Raw genomic sequence first — 15,717 nt, 5'->3', positions numbered from 1 at the left:
ATAATAAGATTGCTACAATTTATTAATTTACAATTGCTAATGAAAAACTCCCAGTATATAAAACCACGGGTCCAGTATTTATATGCTTCCAGAAAATTTTTTCGATTTCACTTGGCGGTTAAAAAACTGTTTTAGGGCGTACCCGGCAGCGCGGAAAAGAAACCGCTCCCCACGAATTGCGGCGCGAAAACCACCGAGAATTTGGCCGCTCCTGGCGCCGCCTGCCACGGCGCCCCGCGTTTGGAACCACGCGATAGGATCACGTGATCGGGATCATCACGGCACACGGTACCCTTCAACCCTTCATAAGATAATAATGTGCCGAACACATTGAAACACTTAATTAACTCTATAAGTTAGATGTCACAAACTCGTTGTTCACAAAGCACCGAGCCAAGAGCAAAGCGGCAGATAGATCAGAATCAGAACTAAGAGTTGCAAGTGTCGAGAATTTTGATACCTGTGGTGTTCCTATAGCGTATATGATGTCAAATACCGAGAACGAGCAGCCTGGACCTATGTACATAAATGTACAGGAGAGCCATGGGGAAGCATGTGACAAGGGTGTCAAAGAAGACCATGGGAATTTGCTTGAATCTCCACATATTGTGAAGCTAATGGACTCGGATGTGTCTACAGCAGCGCTTTTAGGTCGCTTGAAAGAGTCTTTGTTAACATGCGTGGAGTTTACAAAGTTTATTAGGAAAAAATACACGCTGGAAGAGAGCCATGCGGTTGAAATGGGGAAGATGTATAGGAGCTACTTCCAAAAGGCCGGTGAAAGTGGTTTACGTTCGGGAATTCATCGTGTGTTAGAGTATGATGGGAAGCTTGCGCAAGTGAAACTTTCGTATGTCGCTGCGCTTCAGAAAATACATGATGAACTTAGCGCTCTGCTGTCCTCCATTACAAAGGTTCGTAAAGGGCTCAAGGAGCAGAGTAGGCGGCTGGAGAAGGATGTTGCGGATGCGATACACAGTGCTGAGAAGGCTAAGACGCGATACACGTCTCTATGCCAGGAGCGGGAGAAAGTGAAACTGTCTGATCCCACGAAATCCAAATTGACGTTACGGGGCTCGAAGACGGCCCGCGAGCAAGAAGAAGATTTGCAACGCAAGATAGATAGTGCTGATTTCGATTATAAACAGAAGGTTGACCATTCCACAGCTCTCCGAGAGGCCTATGTCCAGAAGGAGCGCCCTAAAATAGTTGCCGAGTTAAGGGACTTAATTTTAGAAATGGACACCAGTGTTGCTATTCAGCTACAAAAGTATACTATATGGACGGAGAATTTGATTTTAAATAGTGGTGTAACTGTGATTCCATTTGAAGGGAAGGGTCTCAGTATGAGAGAGTATGCGTCCTCTATGAATAACCAAGCGGACTTAGTTGAATATTTAACTAAGTACGGAAGGGGCGCGCTGTCTGTGAACAAAAACTTAATTCCTGTCGACTATAAGAAACACCCTTCGATGGCAAAAACCCAATCACCGGCAACTAAGCCGCCAACATTCGCTGTTGATCCACAGAACAATTCTCTGCCTAAGCGAGTTGTTTCTACGTCTAATGAATCTCCTTTTGATTCAAAAAAGACTAGTAGTGCCAGCTCCGTTATTGGCCAGAAGAAATTAAGTGTTTCTCATAATTCTTCAAATCCCACTACGCCGGGATCAGCGAGTATAGAGAAGAAAACTCTGATCGAAGTTGCAGAGAAAGCTGACAATTTCAGCACTTTAGACCCTAGTCAAAAGACGCCGAGTGCAGGGGACGATACTCTGACGAATTCACTGGTGAAATCACTGACTTCAGATCGACCACCTTCGAGGAATGAACTGCCTAGTTCGTTGCCCCCTGGTGTAACCAAAAACCTGAAAACTTTTGGTGTTCCATTGGAACAGTTATTAGAGTTCGAACAGGATCTGGTACCCGCAATTGTAAAACAATGCATATATGTTGTTGACAAATATGGTTTAACATTAGAGGGTATTTATCGGAGATCTGCAAATGTGCTCGAAGTAAGCAAATTAAAAGAGGAGATTGACAAGGATCCCTCGAATATCTCTATGATCTTACCCTCGAAAAACTATGCTGAGTCGAACATTTATCTTGTAGGTTCTTTATTGAAAACGTTCTTTTCCAATTTACCAGATCCTTTACTACCGAGGTCAATGTCGTCAGAAATTAAAACATGTTTATCCATAGACAATCCAGTTACTAGGAAGAATTTCATGCACGGATTAATTTATAAATTACCAGATGGACAATATTGGACATTGAGAGCTTTGATGTTCCATTTGAAGAGAGTCATGGAGTGTGAAGAACAAAACAGGATGAATATGAGGTCCCTATGTATAATTTGGGGACCTACTTTAGTGCCGACAAAGGAAGATGATGATACTGATGTCAATTTCCAAATCAATACCATGGAGGTACTATTCAACGTAGTTGATCAGGCGTTTGAACCAGAATGATCTTTCGTTGATTCTCGTCCTGGTAGGACAGCAAACAAAGATTAAGTAACTTTTTAGTAACATTTTCGTTTTTAATAGTCAAATAATAACAAAAATTACAATGGTGAAGTGATACACAATCATTGTAATTTACGTAAATTGGAGCAGAAAAAGGAGTACTTTAACTACTTTACGAAATTTTATTGAGCATTAAGTTATTTCACCATACAAATTTATACATATCCTTCTCTTTTGTATAGTAGTCCGAACATTTATCGACGGCTAACTTGAACTCAGCAACGCTGACACCTCCAAGTTGAGTAGATACCTGATCTCGGAGTTCATCAAAAGTCATAAACTTTTGTTCGTATTTCAATGTTCTAATAATTGCTGCTCTCAGCAGTTCAATGATCCAACTTGTATCTCTGCTATGTTCCTTCTGAGTAGGTCGAGAAATAGTGTATGGAATCCGTTTCTTACCTGAAACATTGACGCCAGAATTAGGGTTGTAGTCATAGTTTAATGAGTATGCTATACCCACTTTCTTAACCATCCCAACACCCACGAACGATTCCATTGCAACTGTCAATTCTGCCTTATCTATTCCGTACAGAGATGCTAGGTCATCGATCTTAATCTCCTCATCCTCATTGAATTGCTCGAGAATACATGCCTGAACCATGGTAACATCGACAATTAGCTTAGCATTGTTCGAAAGCATAAATGGCGTCTCGATCTCTAAATGATGTAAAGCAAACTGTGGTTGGACAACAGAAGCAGAGTGAAGAAAATTCCTCGTTACATTGATTTCATCCCAGATACTCTGTAAACTTTTTGGTAACGTTTTGACGTTAACGTCATATTCTAAGAAAACTTCTGGAACGGCGGAACGAGGAACCGCAACAGAAACAGTATCAATATTGTTCATTTCTAGAGTAATACCATTTTTTTTTATACCATTAATCACATCCATCATAGTTAACGCTAGAACTATTGAAGAGCCTGCCATGTCGCTAATTTCCTGCTCAATGAGAACCACATTCTCATCCACACATTTCTTGTACTCATTCGCATACAAAATTAGTCGACGAAACCAGTATTTTTCATAGTAATATGGAATAAATGTACTCAATAAATTCATAGCATCTATCACCTTTAATATGCTTTTCATATCATTAATTGATTTTTCATAAAATTTAGATTCCATCCATTTAGTATTTAGGGACGCTAACGACTTTACATGTTCCATGAACTTCTTCACATATGAATCCAGTGTACTAGCCAGAAATTCGACCAAATGTAGATCACCATGAAATCTTTTTCTGAGGCTGTCCCATATTAAAAGCTTTATCTCCTGCTCATATGGGCGATTTATGCAAGTTTCGAGTAGTTGTTTGATAATAGACCAAAATTTATTATCCGAAACATCATCAAATGCTACTGAAAATCCTCCACGACACATGTCTACCGTACCATTCCTTAGGCAGCCATAGATTATTAACCACAATGAAGAGATATTAGCATGATTGATATTAGTCTTTAACAGCGGTTTTAGATTCACTTCGTTTAACAGAGTTGCTTTTAAAATTTCTTGACAGAGATAGTCTGAAAGTTGTCTACATTCATTGGATAAGACCTTCTTTGTAACAAATAGTAATCGCCGCAGTCTCTTGATATATTTGGTATCAGAAAAATCCTGGTAGTAATTTATGACCTCCAAATACTTCTTCGTAAATTGTTGTGACAGTCCAACTCCATCACCCAATTTAAGCTCAAGCACTAATGTCTTTTTATATATGAAAGGGAGGTTCCCAGCCTTGTACTTGCTGTATATGGGCAGCAACTTGTGCTCAATAGCTTTATCATCAACTAACAATGACAGTTCGTCCTTTATCAGAATGCAGCGTTGAATTCGAGATACCAAAAAGTCTAAGAGCTGACCAAATAGGTTACTGTCATACTTCTCACAAAGTTCCTGATATCTATGCAGCGCGTATTGAGCAAAGAAATGCTCAACAGAGCGAATTTTTGGATATTGCGGTATCATAGTTGGGTAGCAGTTATTCACACTTTCATATACCGTGCAAAGTATAGTTATAGTATTCTCCATCTCATCAAGGTTAATAATAAACTGCTCTTCAATGTTTGGTAAATCACCATCCATGGTACCCAATTTATCGACATCTAGCAACCTTCCAACTGTATCATTTATTTTATTTAACCCAACTTCCCATATTTTCTTGTGGATGGTTCTTCGAGGCATCAATCGATAAGTCGGTTTCCTATTCCTACCATTATCAACATTTGATCCCAGGGGTGATACTTCGTAAGCTCTGCAATTGAAAAGCGCTTTAAGAGCTCCATAGAAGCTAGCCCTATAAGAGTTCAATGGACGTTGACCATTTTCAAACAGTTTGACTCTTTCTGGCTTATAAAAATAGAAGAATGAATCGGTTAAGTCATTAAACTGCGCTAGTAGTGTTAAAAAATTCTGATTTAAATCAACTAGTTTCGAATCTGACATCACCAAAGCAAATACAAGGCCGTCTGAACCCACCGAAATAATTAAAGTCCATAATTAGTTTTTCAAAGCTTTAGATGGCTTGTTGCATATTGGATCATTTTAAGGTTTTGAGAAATATCACAGTAAAAAAAACAAAAAATAAGCTCGCACTCAGGTTTGAACTAAGGACCAACAGATTTGCAATCTGCTGCGCTACCACTGCGCCATACGAGCAAGTAATTAGGAGATTAAGGTTATGATTATAATATAAATAGGATATCAACGATCACGAGATGCATCCTAAAACTTAACTCGTTAACGTTTTACTTACGGTTATATTGTAACGATTTGTACTGTCAGTAAGGAATGTAAGCATGATTTCTTTCATTCTTTTTATTATTACTATTTACAGTTACTAAATATTTCATAGACCTATAAAGTTGATCTGATGCTAAACTTATAGTTCGGAAGTAGGTCAACTTAAGCACTTTCCCGATACACTTTAGTATCGTTAGCACTACTTGGAACCTTTCCATGTTTAATGAATTGCCTTAGTTTGTCAAGATATAATTTTGTGTCTAGTGGCCCCTTTTCGTAGCCTGAGAAGTCATGCTTTAGTTCAGGTAAGTTGTGAGATAGCAGTGGTTTCAAATCTGTATTAATCTGAGAAGGCGTAACATATGTACGCACCTTATCCCAGTTAATTTTATATCCACCTAGTTTTGTGTGTCTACCAATACCAGACGAACGAGTACCCTTATACATGTTCTTGTTACCATCTTTTGTGCTCAACGATACACGCTTGTTACCTGACTTAGAATAACCATAGAAAATCCTATCAGAATGTTTGTCCCATGGTCTCAGCAAAAGCTTAACGTGAGATTCATGAAACAGTGTGGCGGAAGTCGGCCTCATTATGTTCGCTTGTTGGTTACGGCTTTAGATGTAGTGATAAGTTACCGACCGATGCATGCGTCGTTAAGGTTAAGAATTAAAAAATTTCAACCTTCGTTGAAGGTGATAGTTGATATTTCGGTCATTTCGTTAATGAGTGAAGAGTTAGGTTGCTACCATGAAAGAATTGAAGGCGTATGTAATATGATTTAATTTAATTACTGGTTTTATTAGATGATAATATGGACTGCAAGGAGATGTCTTAAAATCGTACTACTTATAGAAATGAAATGAATGTTCCTAAGTTTTATTAAAAATCTGATTCTATAGTGTAAGTGCCATTCCTATTATATAACAGTAGTTGATTCATTGTATTATGCAATGTCTAGTAGTGGTTCAGTCTCCATAATCTGACTTTACCTTGTTCGTTTCCAACAGCCAACATTTCACTATGTGCTGAAAATGCTACGCTTGTGACCGAACCTAAAGGTGTACCACTAGTTGGCCAATTGGAGAAGACCGTTGCTGAAGGTAAATGCACTAACCTCAAGGCATCCTTAACAGCACGAGAAGCCATGCAGAGAATTTGTCCATCACTAGAAAACTCTAAAGTCGAAATGGTAGTAGTCAACTGAGACAATGTTGCTACTGGTTTTCCGGCCTGAGATTGTCTGTCGTAAACATTAACAAAACCAGATTCACTTCCAATGGCTAACCATCTATTTCTTTTTATGCTCTTAAAAGGAAGTAGGTTTGAAGAATTGGTACCACCGCCGACCTGTATCGTAGTGATGGAAACACCACCAGCGTCCTGCCATTTACGTAGCACTTTACCGTTATTCGTTAAATCGAATTCCCAGACCTCACCGTATTTGTTTACGACGATTAAAATGGTCTTGAACTTCCCATCGTGCAATGGGTGATAGTCAATACAGAAGTCTGCCATCACACCTTCTATTTTACAGCCCATTAACCAGACACCTGTGGATGCATGAAGAACGTTAATCCAACCATTGTTACCTTGCAGGAGAATAATACCATGGACTGTATCCTGCACAGTGCTTAAGTGACCCAGCTTAAACTTCTCAAACGATCTTTGGGTCTCTTCATGGCCGTACATACGCGAGATCTTCTCAATTGACGCAACCTGGGAGTTCGGGCTAGAAATATTCCACGAATGCATGTATCTTCTCCTACCACCCGAAAACACCATCTGCTCGCTGTGCGAAGGATTCACGTAAAATTTACATGTCTGTACAGGTGTGCCAGTCAAATAAACGGAAGATACAAGATGATTGTTTTTCCCGTCGATGTGATATATCCGCAGAGTGCGGTCGTATCCACCAGTCAGCAACAAAGGTTTTAGCGGATGGAAAGATAGCGACTGGACGGCCGACTTCGAAGGATGAGACACATTTGCGTCTGTCAATCTCGTAATGTCTAGTCTCTTTGGAGCCAAGAGACGTGATGATGTGGCGCTGTAGGAATACGTACTTTGTAAAATCTTATGCAATGCATTGATGTCGCCGTTTATCACTTCAGAATCATTATCTTCATCTGAAATTCCGTCATCCTCACCTGATTCGTCGACCTCGTCAACCCATTTCGGCCTAGGATAAATCTTCTCAAATTGCAACCTCAATCTACGCACGTATTGCCGACTGTCAACTTCCTTCTCCTCGTACGAAGACCGCAGTTTCTTTGATCTATTAGATTCCGTAATAGGGACAATCAAACGTTCATCATCAGAATCATTCCATGCGTCGCTACTGTCATCTTCATATGCTGAAACCTCTTCTTCCTTTTCTTCCTCATCTATTTCCATTTTATCCTCATCATCCCCTTCGTCGACAAAAAATAATTGATCATCTTGCATACGATCTATAGCATCATCTGATTCCTCTTCACCGCTCTCATCGTCAGAATTGTTACCATCAGGCTCTCCTTCACTTGATAAACCTAGGTCCACATTTTGTATTCCCTCGTAAAAGTCCGATTTATCGCCAAAAACCAATTTAGCTAAAAGCAATTCCTCTTCATCTGGCTGAGCAACCTGTGGCGCTTCAGTAGCACTCATTTTAAGTACCTTGTAGACGCTATGGCACTTGCTGATTTTGATGTGCAATTCAACTTTTCTATGCGATGAGATGAGCTCCTGCAAATTTTTCCAGCCAGGTCACGTTTCTTTTAAATGTAAAAATCACCATACACGAATGCACAACAACACGTGATCTTACACAGATGTGTGCTGTCCTTTGGAGTGACCGCATCAAGAATACCAGCGCTGCTCTGCTGCTTTCACCGGGTTTATCGGACCTGGATTGCCACGGTTTCGCCCCTTTTTAACCGCTGTACTGCTGTCTTCAAGAATGGAGTCGTTGGATTAACATTATATGAGTCAATCTGGTCACCAACAGCGGATTTTCCGTTAGATAGGTGTGAGTCTAATATAGGTATCTGGGTGCTAGTATCGTCACCAATGGCTCATTTCCAAGGGGCTAGTTGACTACCGTTTATCGTTTCACAAGCTATTTTACTAATGTCACGTGATTCAAACAATGGGGGTTTTTATTTATGACCGAATTACTGATAATGAACTGGTGATTGAAGTAGCACAGTAATCAATACATTTAAAGCAAGATTTTAAGGAGTTATTGCACCCATTTGAATGAATAAGGGAGCTAAATAACCCGCATTTTACATAGTAAGGGATGACAGGAGAACCGCCGTTGTTTCACTCATGGAGTCATACGCATTCGATAATCTCCACTATTGCATTTCCACAACATAAAATATTGTTTGCCGGTACTCATGATTCAAAGATTTTATGTTTTGATCTAACAACGTATAATTTAATTAAGACTGTGAAAGTTAATGAAGATTCTGATGATGGTTTTGATACAAAAGCTAGCGTCTTATGTCTAGCCAAATCAGAGGATGAAAAGTACCTTTTTAGCGCAGGAACCGACTCAATCGTGCGCGTATGGTCAGTTGGATGTGTTTTAAAAGATTTCTCAATCCGGATCCAGAACATAGCTGTGATTTACTCAGTTATGGATATTGGTGATATTTTTTCGGTCAAATACGTCGACTCATTGGATACGTTGATATTTGGCTGCCAGAATGCGTCAATGCTGTATATTAATAATTTCTTGGCATCGGACGACTCTTCGCTTTCGGAGCATAATTTTAAGAAACTACCCCATGTGAGGTATAGTAAGTTTTTCGACTCAACTGGGCTTACTGGTTATAATAAGTGCTGCCCTACAAGGGGAGGGAGTCCTCTGTCCAGCGATGCGAAATGCATTATACAGGCAGTTCCATCAGACAAAATTATCACGTATGCGCACAATGGTTTTATTTATTCGATTACTCGTATCGAGAACTTTGAAAAACCGTTTTCGGTGCTATTTAAGCCATATTCTTTAGATCGTAAGACGGCCTTTTTTGTCTCAAGCGGTGGTGATGGAATCTCCAAGATCTGGGCACTTACGACACCCCATCTAGATTCTATCTGCGATGTTCGTGTGAACCTTATTAAAGAGCTGGATAATGAAGAAACGGTATTTAGCCAGTTTGTTGAGTTCCCTTTTCTATATTGTGGTCTTGAGTCAGGCCTAATCAAGATATGGGACCTAAATACGGGCCAGCTAATTACAAAACTCAAGACGAACGATGACAACGATATAATGGCAATTGCTGTTTATAATGACCATGTATTTGCTGCTCATGAGAACCGCATTACAAAATTCTACCAGGGCGAAATGCAAGAGTGGAATGTTCATGACGGTCTCGTTTTAAGTTGCGAGCTTCTCAGGAAATGCCACACAGGTAACAAGGTTGATAGGCTCATTACAGGGGGCACAAATGGTACTCTAGCGTTATGGAACATTGATGAATTGGTAAATGATAGCAAACCGGACGAAAATGAAGAGGAACAAGGTGCTGGAACGCCTGATACTACGGACAAAGCGTCGCATGCTTTGATGGCATATCGGAGAGCAAAGCTTGATAACGACCACATGCTAGAGATGCTACAGGAGTTTGTGGGCTATCAAACGGTTTCCCAGAACCCGGACTCCAGAAATGTCATTGATGGTAGGCGCTGCGCAACATTTTTGCAGGATCTATTTGTCAAGTTCGGAGCACATACGTGCGAACAACTCCCTGCAGGTAATGGCGGAAATCCAGTCGTTGTTGCTTTTTTCAAAAGCCAGGCTGAAAATCCGAAAAGTATTCTCTGGTATGGCCATTACGATGTTGTAGGGGTTAGTGATCCTTCTTCATGGAATACTGAACCGTTCACTCTGGTCTGCGAGGATGGCTACTTAAAAGGTCGCGGTGTTAGTGACAATAAAGGGCCGCTTCTCTCGGCCGTTTACAGCGCAGCTGATCTCACTCAGAAGGGTGAGCTCAAAAACAATATTGTTTTCCTTATAGAGGGTCAGGAAGAGAACGGCTCGAGTTGTTTACGTAAGATCATAGAAGAGAACCCGGATGTTCTCAATGTTAAAATTGATTGGATATTGTTCAGCAACTCCTATTGGCTAGATCAAAAGGTTCCTTGCTTGAATTACGGACACCGAGGCGTAATGAATGCCCAGGTTACCGTTTTCTCCGACGAACCCAACAGGCACACCGGTGTTGACGGCGGTGTGCACAGAGAACCTACTGCTGATCTGATCAACATAGTGTCGAAACTTACCGACGATCGGGGGCACATACAGATCCCCGGCTTTTACGACTCGTTAAAAGAAGTCAGTGACAATGAACTTGCAAAATTCAAAGAAATTGTCAACCGTGCGGAACTCGCCGGCGGCATAACCGTTGAGCAGCTCGTTGCAAAGTGGACAAAGCCAAGCTTATCACTTACAAACATTCAGACAACCGTTCCGGGTGTCACCGTCATATCGCAAAAAGCTTCTCTAGTCGTCTCGATCAGACTGGTTCCCGACCAAAATCCAACCCAGGTCAAGGAATCACTGATCCAGTTTTTACAAGATGCCTTCAAATCGTTAAACACATCTAACCACCTAGAGCTAGAGGTTCTAAATATCGCAGAGCCATGGCTAGGAAATCCACACAATAGATGTTACAAACTACTAAGAGAAGAAATACACAATACCTGGGGCAGTGACCCACTCTTTATTAGAGAAGGCGGCTCTATACCATGCATAAGATTCCTGGAATCCCATTTCAACGCTCCCGTTGCCCAGATTCCATGTGGCCAATCAACTGACAACGCTCATTTAGACAATGAAAACCTGAAAATAAAGAATTGGGCCAATATGAGAAAAATTGTTACCAAAGTATTCAATAGACTCTAGCTGCCACAGCATAATATTATAAACGATAATTTCCCACTTAAAGCAATAGTTAGTTATTTAATAATTTTATCTTACTTAAACTTCATTTATTAAATAAGATTGTCAACTTTTGGATATCACTCTGTCTTCAAAAATAAAGGGGGTACAGACAGTTAAACGTTAGAACATCATAGCTACCATATTGATTAAAGATTCGCTTAAAGCTGGTGATAGTTGGTGCTATTAAGATAAGAATATGACTGAGAATTCAAATAACGAAGATAAACAATTTATAAACTATGGACTACCCCCAGATATAGTGTTAACAACTTTACCGTATTTGGACGCTGCTGACATTAAAAACCTATCGTTAACAAATAAATATTTTAATCGTTTGCTCGATTATCAAGGTTCTAATACCCTATGGCGTGAATTATATCGTAAAGCATTTGGGTATAATCATACTAATGATGAACCATTTATTTCAAATAGCGGGGAGGACTATAAGACATGTTCGGAAATGATATTGGTTAATAATTACCCTGAAGCTACATGGTTATCAAGATATAAATACAGACAGCATAATGTTTCTTTCCATACCTGGGGATGTTTGCAACATGCTAGGCTTGGGTATACTACAACTTCTCACCCGGAGGTGACTTCGCTGATATCGGGTCCTGAGCAAAGACGGCGGACAGGCATAAATAAGCCGACGCCAGTACCCTGGTTTAAGGATGCAGCGAACGAAAAAAGTGAAGCTTCGGGTAGAAAGCATCAGCGTCAGCCCGATGCGGATGATAAAAGCATTGTACAAATATCTGCTGGTGGTTTTTCTTTTCAGTTGCTAACGAAGTCCGGCAAGTTGTTCTCCACAGGTACAACCTATAACGGAAGTCATCGGGGACCTGGCCCTAAAAATAATGAAAGAGACTTCAATGTACTACAGGAGATGGTCACTTCTCTCGAGGAAAGTTATCCAAGGAGAATGCACGAGTCAATCGTCACGAGCGGGATGTTTGGCATAGGTCCAGGAACTATAAGGATAATACCTAATCCTCACCAAGACATGTACCGTTCAATAAGTGATCTTTTGTCAAAGTGCGAGGAATATGTAACTGACAATCAGTATGTTCGGCGGTTGTTCGCAAGAGACTCTTTCAACTTTTACATGGACGAATCCGATTTTACAATTGATAGGAAGTCTTTTGATAAGATTAAATTCGTAGCCGTATCTTCAGGCAGAGCACACATATTGGCCTTAGACGATAAGAATGAGGTATACTCGTGGGACAGTCCTGGCGTAGATCATGGCGTCAGATTACTGTTTGAAGGCCTACCCACCCGTGCGGGCAATCCAGTTCTTAAAATTGGTTGCGGTTGGGATTTCAATTGCGTATACATATATGCGGTTGGTTTGGTAGTCTGGGATTCAAGATATCCGCTTAAGAAGGGCGATATGGCTTCTAAAGCAGACTATAAAGTAATCCCAGAAACAGGTGATATAAATGGACCCAACAGGATACTAGATTTTGCATGCTGTTCTGCAAAAACTGTATTCTATATAACAAATGAGGGAGACAAGTTGTGGATGTACAGCCACGAGAGGACTACTCATGTTGATCTTCCAATCAATGGAAGATTCAGGAAAATTGAAGCTTCAAGAATGTCTCTAGCAATATTTACAGAGCAAAGTACTTATACTTTGAAAATATCTGACGGAGAGGTCGTTGACGGCTCCTTAGTTAACATAGACATCGCACCTGACAAAAAATTCATCACTCTATCATCCGGTGATTACCATAACATTGCCCTAACTGAGGATGGCGAATTGTATTCTTGGGGTTTAGAAAGTGAACTATGTGGTTGCCTTGGAATTGGTGATGCCAGGGAAGCAGTGGAGGTACGCAACGTAGCTACATATCAATCATCGACAAGCATATGCGTTGCGCAGCCTACAAAGGTGCAATTACCATCAAATTCAGTTTGTGTAGCGATAGCTGCTGGAGGCTGGCAGTCTGGAGCTTTGATCCTTCAAAAATAGTCTCATCTTATGTATTCTTAAAAGCAATTAGTTATATACGGAATTCATGTATTATAACGGGCAAAAATCAGTTACGTTAATCCGAGATGTTTGGCATGGAATTTAGCATGCTCAGGAACAAATGTGCTCACAAAATAGTACGAATGGTCAAAACCTTCTACCATATTAACGCTAATTTTACCGTCCCAGGAGGTCCCTTTAGCAGCTGCAGTTAAGCTCTCTGGTTTTAATTGATATAAAAATGGATCGTTAGTACCCACATGGATTAATATCTCACTGCCCCTGGTGTTTTCAACTTGCTTAACAAGCAAACATGGGTCATATTCCTCCCAAGCTTTCTTATCGGGACCTAGATAACCTGTGAATGCTTTTTGGCCCCATGGAACGGTCGTTGGGTCTGCAATTGGCGCAAAAGCTGAACAAGATTTGTAAACATTGTTACCGTAGTTCTTCAAGAAACCAGCCAAAGCACCCAAACCACCCATTGAATGACCAGAAATAGAAATATTCTTAACAAAGTCAATCTTTGTCTTGTTAAACTTCTCTTTGAAGAATGACTCCAAAGAAGCGGGTAATTCCTTGTGAACATAGTCGTACATTTGATAATGTGTGCTAAAAGGAGCTTGGGTAGCATTGACATAGAAGCCTGCTCCTATAGCGAAATCCCAGCTCCCCTCAGGATCTTTTGCAACATCATCTCCTCTTGGCGAAGTATCTGGATATACCACTGCAAAACCGTACTTGTCAGCTTGCACTTGCCATAACGCCTTTTCAGATGCATTTTGAGGGGTGCAGGTCAAACCTGAAAGGAAGTATAGTGTGGGAATAGTATTTGATGATCCGGCATAGTACTGTTTAGGAACATAGACGTTAACATCCATATTGGTTTTGCACACTTTTGATAAAGAGGAAAGCTTCAACAACTTTCCCCCACAAACCGCTATTTCGCTGTTTATAGTAAATGACATCTTTTGAGCTCGTAAATGATGGTCAATTGAACCACTAAGCAGTTCTAAAGGTTGTTAGAATTAATGAAACACTCTTTTATTTTAAATAATTGAAATGAAATTATTGAGAAATGCCGTTAATAATACTGAAGCACTATATACGTTAGTATACACAATATGGTTTAATAACCTATACCTCGAAGCTGAGAACTACTGCTCATCGTTTTGATCATGCTTGATCGCCTCCGCTGCATGATCAACCTTTTCAGTTCCTTCGACTGGTGTTTCGTCGACAGGCTTTACGTCGCTGTCGTCAACAACGTCATCATCATCAACATTTGGAAAGTCAATTGGGTCAAACCTCATTCTGATCTTATCTCTAAGCTTTGTTTCCTGAGTAGTTGGTTTCCTTAGCTTCAAATTTATCTGATCCCAGTTGTTTTCCCTAACTAGAGGCTTGATAACATCGTTAACTCTTCTCTTTCGTAGTTCTAGCCTAGAACGCAGCGGCTTGTAATATGCTACACCCTTATCGTCATTGAAGGAAATAACTACTTCTGATACAAGTCCTGCACTACCAGAGGGCTGCATCTGTTTCATGTCGTAGTCATTTAGTCTTCTGTACTTGTAAATATTATTGTTTTCGGACAGTTCGTCTATTTGTTGTTCAAGTTCCTTTCTCAACTCTTCACTGTTCTTGGAATCAGTGACATAAGCAGAGACCCACTCGTCTTCTTCCAGCTCCACAGGTCTGAATATTGCAGAGGTCATATCCACCGTATCCTTTTCTTTTTTGTTCAAGGCAGCAGAACCTACCATCTTAATAGTAAAAAAGGTCTGGTCCATGGACACTGTATCTGGTAGCAAGCTCCAGGTCTTAACGGCCTTCACATTCTTCTTATTAGGATGTGAAAGCTTTGAAAGATCGCTTCCCACAGTATCGAATGTGTTTTCCACCTTTTCAACAATTTGAGAAGGTGTTAACGCACTGTCACCGTCATCATCCACAGTAGACGCAGGCCGTTTCTTTTCATTTTTCGTTGCCAGTGTACTAGACATGTATTCTGTTCTCCTCAAGAAAGTAACCTTCGAGAGGTCTGTTTTGGTAATTCTATCAACACGAGGATCCCTCAACAACACACGGTCTTCTTGCTGCAGCTTAACAGAGTCATACCCATATAAAAACTTCGTATCTTGTTGATTTAGCACACCAGGAATCTGAATTAAATCTATTGGCATACCGAGCTCCTTATCTAGCTGGATTAACGGAGTAACATTTGTCTTAGTGTATAGAGAAGTTATTAATTGAGGAGATTCGACAGCCTCATTATCAAAGTAATTGTATTTTAGGAGTTTTGGAGGTAAAGGAGGGGGAGGAAGATCATTCTTGTAATTAACCTTTGCAATATATTCCTTCTTTCTGGTCGACATCAAATAATAACCACTCTAGGTGCTTTCTATGAGCTGTGGACTTATCTTAGGTTAGTTGATGCTTCAAGATATAAGTTTGAAAAGTTGTTCATCACATAAGTTACCCGGACTATTATTTTCATACGTCACAACTATAATAGAGACC

General features: G+C 40.3%; 8 protein-coding genes and 1 non-coding gene across 9 annotated transcripts; 3 read left to right on the top strand and 6 right to left on the bottom strand.

Annotated features, from left to right (window-relative positions):
* Positions 1-482: 482 nt before the first annotated feature.
* RGD1 (GTPase-activating protein RGD1) lies at positions 483-2,471 on the top strand (the record flags this gene model as incomplete). The annotated part of the gene is made up of 1 exon (XM_018130813.1): positions 483-2,471. The coding sequence occupies one exon, from the start codon at positions 483-485 to the stop codon at positions 2,469-2,471; it is 1,989 nt and encodes a 662-aa protein (XP_017986302.1).
* Positions 2,472-2,670: 199 nt separating this feature from the next.
* Positions 2,671-4,974, bottom strand: RTT101 (cullin RTT101; the record flags this gene model as incomplete). Its single annotated transcript, XM_018130812.1, has 1 exon — positions 2,671-4,974. The coding sequence occupies one exon, from the start codon at positions 4,972-4,974 to the stop codon at positions 2,671-2,673; it is 2,304 nt and encodes a 767-aa protein (XP_017986301.1).
* A 141-nt stretch (positions 4,975-5,115) lies between these two features.
* AW171_hschr21128 lies at positions 5,116-5,187 on the bottom strand. The gene has a single exon. It is a non-coding gene; the product is annotated as a tRNA-Cys (tRNA).
* A 246-nt stretch (positions 5,188-5,433) lies between these two features.
* MRPL27 (mitochondrial 54S ribosomal protein mL41) lies at positions 5,434-5,868 on the bottom strand (the record flags this gene model as incomplete). The annotated part of the gene is made up of 1 exon (XM_018130811.1): positions 5,434-5,868. One exon carries the CDS (start codon positions 5,866-5,868, stop codon positions 5,434-5,436), a length of 435 nt encoding a protein of 144 aa, XP_017986300.1.
* A 364-nt stretch (positions 5,869-6,232) lies between these two features.
* Positions 6,233-7,924, bottom strand: UTP18 (Utp18p; the record flags this gene model as incomplete). The annotated part of the gene is made up of 1 exon (XM_018130810.1): positions 6,233-7,924. The coding sequence occupies one exon, from the start codon at positions 7,922-7,924 to the stop codon at positions 6,233-6,235; it is 1,692 nt and encodes a 563-aa protein (XP_017986299.1).
* Positions 7,925-8,558: 634 nt separating this feature from the next.
* DUG2 (glutamine amidotransferase subunit DUG2) lies at positions 8,559-11,174 on the top strand (the record flags this gene model as incomplete). The annotated part of the gene is made up of 1 exon (XM_018130809.1): positions 8,559-11,174. One exon carries the CDS (start codon positions 8,559-8,561, stop codon positions 11,172-11,174), a length of 2,616 nt encoding a protein of 871 aa, XP_017986298.1.
* A 235-nt stretch (positions 11,175-11,409) lies between these two features.
* On the top strand, positions 11,410-13,194 carry SAF1 (SCF ubiquitin ligase complex subunit SAF1; the record flags this gene model as incomplete). Its single annotated transcript, XM_018130808.1, has 1 exon — positions 11,410-13,194. The coding sequence occupies one exon, from the start codon at positions 11,410-11,412 to the stop codon at positions 13,192-13,194; it is 1,785 nt and encodes a 594-aa protein (XP_017986297.1).
* A 71-nt stretch (positions 13,195-13,265) lies between these two features.
* AW171_hschr21123 (S-formylglutathione hydrolase) lies at positions 13,266-14,162 on the bottom strand (the record flags this gene model as incomplete). The annotated part of the gene is made up of 1 exon (XM_018130807.1): positions 13,266-14,162. One exon carries the CDS (start codon positions 14,160-14,162, stop codon positions 13,266-13,268), a length of 897 nt encoding a protein of 298 aa, XP_017986296.1.
* Positions 14,163-14,351: 189 nt separating this feature from the next.
* PAF1 (Paf1p) lies at positions 14,352-15,572 on the bottom strand (the record flags this gene model as incomplete). The annotated part of the gene is made up of 1 exon (XM_018130806.1): positions 14,352-15,572. One exon carries the CDS (start codon positions 15,570-15,572, stop codon positions 14,352-14,354), a length of 1,221 nt encoding a protein of 406 aa, XP_017986295.1.
* Positions 15,573-15,717: the final 145 nt, after the last annotated feature.

This window comes from Eremothecium sinecaudum, chromosome II (genome assembly GCF_001548555.1).
Source record: "Eremothecium sinecaudum strain ATCC 58844 chromosome II, complete sequence".
Classification (NCBI taxonomy): domain Eukaryota; kingdom Fungi; phylum Ascomycota; class Saccharomycetes; order Saccharomycetales; family Saccharomycetaceae; genus Eremothecium; species Eremothecium sinecaudum.
The sequence above is the reverse complement of the archived record's forward strand: the minus strand, read 5'-3'. Positions and strand labels throughout refer to the sequence as shown.